A 5916-nucleotide genomic window follows, 5' to 3' on the forward strand; every position below is an offset into this window, starting at 1 on the left:
CCTAAAATGAGCCAAGTGAAAGTCGCTCAGTTCTGTCCCTGACTCTTTGCGACCGCATGGGACAGTCCACGGAATTTTCCAGGTCAGAATACTGGAGTGAGAAGTCTTTCCCTTCTCCAGGGGATCTTCCCAACCCAGGATCAAACCAGGTCTTCTGCATTGCAGGCAGATTCTTTACCAGCTGAGCCACAAGGGAAGCCCAAGAATACGTCCCTTCTCCAGTGGATCTTCCTGACTCAGGAATCCAACCCAGATCTCCTGCTTTGCAGGTGGATTCTTTTATCAACTGAGCTATGAAAGTGAACAGTGAAAGTTAAAGTCGCTCAGTTACCTCCAACTGTTTGCGACCCCATGGACTGTATAGGCATGGAATTCTCTAGGCCAGAACACTGGAGTGGGTAGCCTTTCCTTTCTCCAGGGTTTCTTCCCAACCCAGGGATGGAACCCAGGTCTCCTGCATTGCAGGTGGATTCTTTACCAGCTGAGCCACAAGGGAAACCCAAGAATACTGGAGTGGGTAGCCTATCCCTTCTCCAGCAGATCTTCCTGACCCAGGAATCAAATTGTCTCCTGCACTGCAGGTGGATTTTTTACCAACTAAGCCATCAGGGAGACCCAAGACCCAGTAAGACACAAGGCATGGCAAAAAAAAAAAAAAATACCAGCCAGGGAGTTGTTATAGTAGTTATTGGTAAGGGACATGGTAGTCAAAGAGTAGAGTATAGTTTGTGTGTGTTCAGTCGTGTCTGATTCTCTGTGACCCCATGCACTGTAAACTGCCAGGCTCCTCTGTCCGTGGGATTTCCCAGGCAAGAATACTAGAATGGGTTGCCATTTTCTTCTCCAGGGGATCTACCCGGCGCAGAGATCGAACTCAGGTCTCTTGTGTCTCCTTCACTGGCAGGTGGATTCTTCACCACTGAGCCACCTGGGATCATCAGTAAGTAAACAAGTTAGTTTCACATAGTGATACACTATGCAGAAAATAAAAGAAGGGTATTATAGTGATTTGGGGAATGTTGTGTTAAGGACAGGAGGTTTAAACTGAAATTGTTACTGCAGGCTGTTACTAGTCATGCTCAGATTTGGGTTCTAGTCATCCAGGCGGAGAAGTAATGGCACGTACAAAGGCCCAGAGTCAGTGACGGGCTGGACTTAGCTAAGGGACAGGAAGAAAACCAGTAGGAGAGGAGCATTGGAGGCGGTGGTGTGTAGTGAACCTCCTGATATCTGTGGGGGTGATTCGAAGGCTTTTAATCTTGAGCAGCTGGCTCAATTACCATTTTAATAGTAAAATTACTAAGACAGGTAAGACTGAGGCAAATTAAAGGAAGCCTGAAGAATCAAGAGATGCCCATGGCATGAAGCTGTAAATAGGACTTTTGGAGCTGGGACTTTGTGGGGGGTGTGTGTGGGGGTGTGTGTGTGTGTGTGTGTCCGTTTTTCCCTTTGTGTGTGTGTCTGTCTGTTTTTTTCCCTCCTTTCCTCTTGTTTCCACTTGGGCCTTTCCACACAGCAGCCTCAGGGTAACCGCGTTCCTTGTGTGCTTGCTCGTTTATCAGAGGCTCCTGGAGGGATCATTCTCAGACATCCAGAGACTGCTTGGACTTCTTTAAGCTAGCTGCAGAAGTCATGCAGTGTCACAGACTCATCAGAGAGTCTGCAGCAATGTTCTACAATGATTACACTATAGAATCCCTCATATTATTTTCTTTCAAGCTCAGTTATCATTTCCTTTTCAAAGTATTGCTGAACAATAGCTTTTCTTTGCAACTATTAATCATTCCTCTTTATATAGTTAAATTATTGCCTTCAAACTGTAAACCACTATTCATGCTGTATTGGTAGCTCAGGGGTCTTCACATCACCTCTTTGTTACACAGACGCCTCACTGAACCATGTGACACTCCATCAAATAGAATATTGAAGTCGGTAGAATCTTGAGGCTTGAGATCCTTCAGAAGTCTCTAGCCCTATCTCTTTTTTTCCCCCAGCCCTATCCTTAAAAGATGTAAGATGTTTCCAACTGTGGTTGTCATTTATTTGCTAGAATGAGTGCTATATCTGTTGGATGGTAAAATGAAAATTTTCAATTGCTAAAACTCTAAGGACTTTTAAAAGAGTTTATACCTTGTATATTATTTTTGTATTTTGGAAAGAGCAGTTTTGTGCTTTTTTTGTTGTTATTTGAGTTTTTTAATTTATTTCTTTTGGTTCAATTCTATTAGAAAGGGAAATAGGATTATATCTTCTTTTTTATATGAGGATTTTAATAACACAAGATATATGATTCTTATCCCTTTGTGTTCCACATCCTGGAAGCTTTGAGGAAGGAGCCATGCGCAGGGATTCTGATTACTGACTTGGGGTAGGGTCCACGTGTAGGTGTCTCTGCAGCTCCTGGAGGATTTTTTTAATGATGTCAGATATGAGACCTCCCCCCTTCGTCTGCTGGATCTAACTCTGGTATTTGCTGATGATAATCTTAAGTCTCTGTAACAGGAAAAACAAATGGAAGCCCTGCCTGATGCAGCTGTTTTGGCGACTAAACTTAAAAACACTCTTATCCAGTACCACAGCCTTGAAGATGAAAAGTGGCGAGTTGCTAAGAAGACGGTAAATTAATTAAATTATTTGTGTTTGGGGTCTGTCTTCTAATGAGCTGGTGGATGACTTTCCAAATGGTATAGAAAAGTACGGACCACACTTTAGATGACTGTCAGGATAGATGGATGTGTCAGTAAGGCTGATGGTTTAATAGCTCACAGAGGAGGAACAGCAATCCTGCACTACAGGGTTCGCTCTTCAGATAATGGACCCAAGAATAGACTCATGGCAACAAGATTGCAAAGAGCAGCCTCTCAGGTCAATAAATAAAACGTGTCATCGTCAGTTTAAGAAAGGAAAGTATAGTAATTGATGGTTTGAAATCATTTCAGATATTTAACAGGCCTGTGCGGATGGGCCATTAGAATTCTTTTTTTCGCCAGTATGACTTCTCCAAACTGTCACATGGTTGGGTGTTGACAGAGCCAGCCCTAGAAACCAGGACTCTTCCAGTTAAGTGCTTTAGCTGTTCTGATATTCAGAATTTCTTACGAGATGATCTGGAAAAAAATGTCAGGACTGATTCAGGGTAGTACTGTCATCATAGATGTGAATTGCTTAGTTTTAAAAAGATATATGAGCAAATTCAGAATTAAATATTTAAGATTCTATTATCTTAGACTAAATTCTTCAGTAATGGTAAATAGATGAGACTGTAATCATGCAAATAATGGCCAGTGAGAGTGCCATCCCCGGATCTTAGTGCTTGGGTGTCTTTAAGCTGCTGAAAAACCTTTTCCTAGGGGTCTGTAATTTAAGTAAGATGTGTAGTACTTTAGGATACAGAAAAAATTCAGATATGGATTCTTTGATGGTATGAGTGACTTGTATCTATTTCTTTGAATGTTTACTTACGTTTTATTTTCATGCAAAAGCTAATGCTGTAGACTTTATGAAATTGTCAGTTTTATATCCAGGTTGCCACCTATGTAATTATCATTATACACTGTTTTTATTTGTATAGAAAGATGTAACAATTTGGAGGAAACCTTCAGAAGAATTTAATGGATATCTGTAAGTAATTCTTGTAGTTTTACATAGCTCTTAAAATACTGCTAAACTTCAAATGTATATACATCACTAAATGATCATTGCCAGTAAAGTTTGGCTTTTGCTTTTAAGATTTTAAACTTTCTGAGAAGAAAATCATGTTATGCATTCAAAGTTTTTAAAATGTCTGTATCCCTGGTGAATAGAGTTGGTGGTTTTGGGAATCATAAATGATGGTATAGCTGATAAAATCTTAATTTCTTACTGTGGTATATAAAATATTATAATATTCTAATATTCCTTCTGTACTTATTAGATAAGTGCAAATATTCTATATTCTAATATTCCTTCTGCACTTATTCAATACTGTAGCATATTTTACTCTAAGAATTTGTATTGAAGAAATCATTGGAAATTAATAATTATTTAAGTACTTGTCTCTTCTATCACGTTACTTAAAACATTAAAAATTATAAACAACCTGAATAATCAATAGTTAAGGAATGATTAAATTATAAAATGTGCTATTTTACAATCTTTAGAAACCATATTTTCAGATATTATTTAAAAACATAAATGCTAAAGATATAATGCAAAATGAACAAAGCAGAGTACTAAGCTGTATGTAGCACAGTCATAAGTTGACTTTAACTATATTTTTATATTAAAATGTTTTTATTTAACACAAAAGTATGTACCTCTAGATGGCAGTTTTATGTGTGATTTTTGTTTATTTATTTTTTGCATATAGCAGAGTAAGAATTATGTCTTTAACCAGTAAAAAAAAAATATATTGTTTTTTAAAGCCAGTGCAGATAGGTGCCTTGTGTAATTGGAGTGGGATATTCATATTCTGGGGGCTTGGCACTTTTTAAAATGAAACTATTGACCACACTTTCTACATACAGAATGTTTCGAAGTGTATTGCCAAAGATAGCATTTCCAGAAAGGTAAGTTGTACAGTATTGATGAGAAGGACAGGGACGTTAGAGTTGGATTGAACACTGTAAGCAAGTGTGGAAGTTAACCCTTTAGATCAGTAACTCCCCGCAGGGGGCTGAAAAAGTTTAAAAGTGCCTGGGGGCACTGTGCTCAGTGATAAAAACTCACAGAAGAGCTGATACCTGGGCTGAGCCAGAAAGAACAGACAGGTGTTTCTTAGGGAATGAGGCAGAGAGAACTGCACTTAATCACATTAACACAGATGACTTCCAGGTAGATGGGAAACACTGAGAGAGTTTGTTTACAGAATTTAGGCTTCCCTGTTGTCTCAGACAGTAAAGAATCTGCCTGCAATGCAGGAGACATGGGTTCGATCCCTGGGTCAGGAAGATCCCCTGGAGAAGAGAATGGCAACCGACTCCTATATTCTTGACTGGAGAACTCCATGGACAGAGGAGCCTGGTGGGTTACAGTCCAAAGGTCACCAAGAGTTGAACACGACTGAGCGACTGACTTTTTTTTACAGAGGTTCACGTTGTGTTTTTATAGTTGGAACATAAAGTATAAAAATGAGGAGAGCACGTCTGAAGGACTTTTGAATTCTTAAACCAAGGAGTTCGGTTTTGTATTTATCCTCTGCTCAACCCAACCCTCCCAGGTCCTCAAAGGATTTTGTATTTATTATGGTAACAGTTGTGAGAGACAGAAATGAGCGTAGAAAGTTTAGAGAAGAGCTTGTATCCTGGGAGACCACGGCTGGCTTCTTAAAGTGTCCCTATGATTGTATACAAAATTTTCTGACAATGTGTATTCCTGGGAAGAGATCTGTGGCTTTTTTCAGATTCTTAGAGTTATATGATCAGAAGAGCTAGAGACTGATGCAGTATTGAGTTGGACACAGAGTTCCCAAACGACACAGCAGGGGAGCTGAAAAGGCGAAATGGACTTGAAAGAGATTTGATGGTAGCGTAATGATGACAGTGGTGATGATAACTAACATCTGTCGAAACCCACATGTTGTTCTGTGTACTTAATGTTTAGAAAGTCATCTTGGTAAAACATGGTGACTTTCTAGTTCTGACTGTTTGAATGGGGCTAAGAGAAAAAGAAGTGTTGAAGTTGAATCTCAGATTTCTAATTTGGATGCCTGAATTAATTTGTATTACCCACCCCTACCTCTACCCTTGTCCCAAGTTAGAGAACCTAGGCGAAAGAGCAGATTTAAGATGGAGGATAGTATAAGCTTGAGCTTGAGATATTTGCAAACTGATAAGAAGCTTCAGATGCTTAAAAAAGAGGAAAAAGACCCCCCAAATAATGATAGTTAGAGCCAGTCTGTCTCTTTTTCCTTTCTTTCTCACAGGTAACTACTGTCTT

General features: G+C 39.4%; 1 protein-coding gene across 1 annotated transcript in view; it reads left to right on the forward strand.

Moving 5' to 3' along the window:
• Window positions 1–2223: 2223 nt before the first annotated feature.
• The window catches only part of STARD4 (StAR related lipid transfer domain containing 4), a 15068-nt gene continuing 11375 nt past the window's right edge, over window positions 2224–5916 (forward strand). Inside the window, exons 1-2 of the mRNA XM_040239689.1 lie at window positions 2224–2616; window positions 3572–3621. Of these exons, the coding sequence (XP_040095623.1) occupies window positions 2512–2616; window positions 3572–3621 (155 nt within the window). The 5' untranslated portion in view covers window positions 2224–2511. The remainder of the gene's footprint in view (window positions 2617–3571; window positions 3622–5916) is intronic.

The sequence above is a fragment of the Oryx dammah genome, unplaced genomic scaffold (assembly GCF_014754425.2).
Source record: "Oryx dammah isolate SB20612 unplaced genomic scaffold, SCBI_Odam_1.1 HiC_scaffold_5, whole genome shotgun sequence".
Lineage (NCBI taxonomy): Eukaryota > Metazoa > Chordata > Mammalia > Artiodactyla > Bovidae > Oryx > Oryx dammah.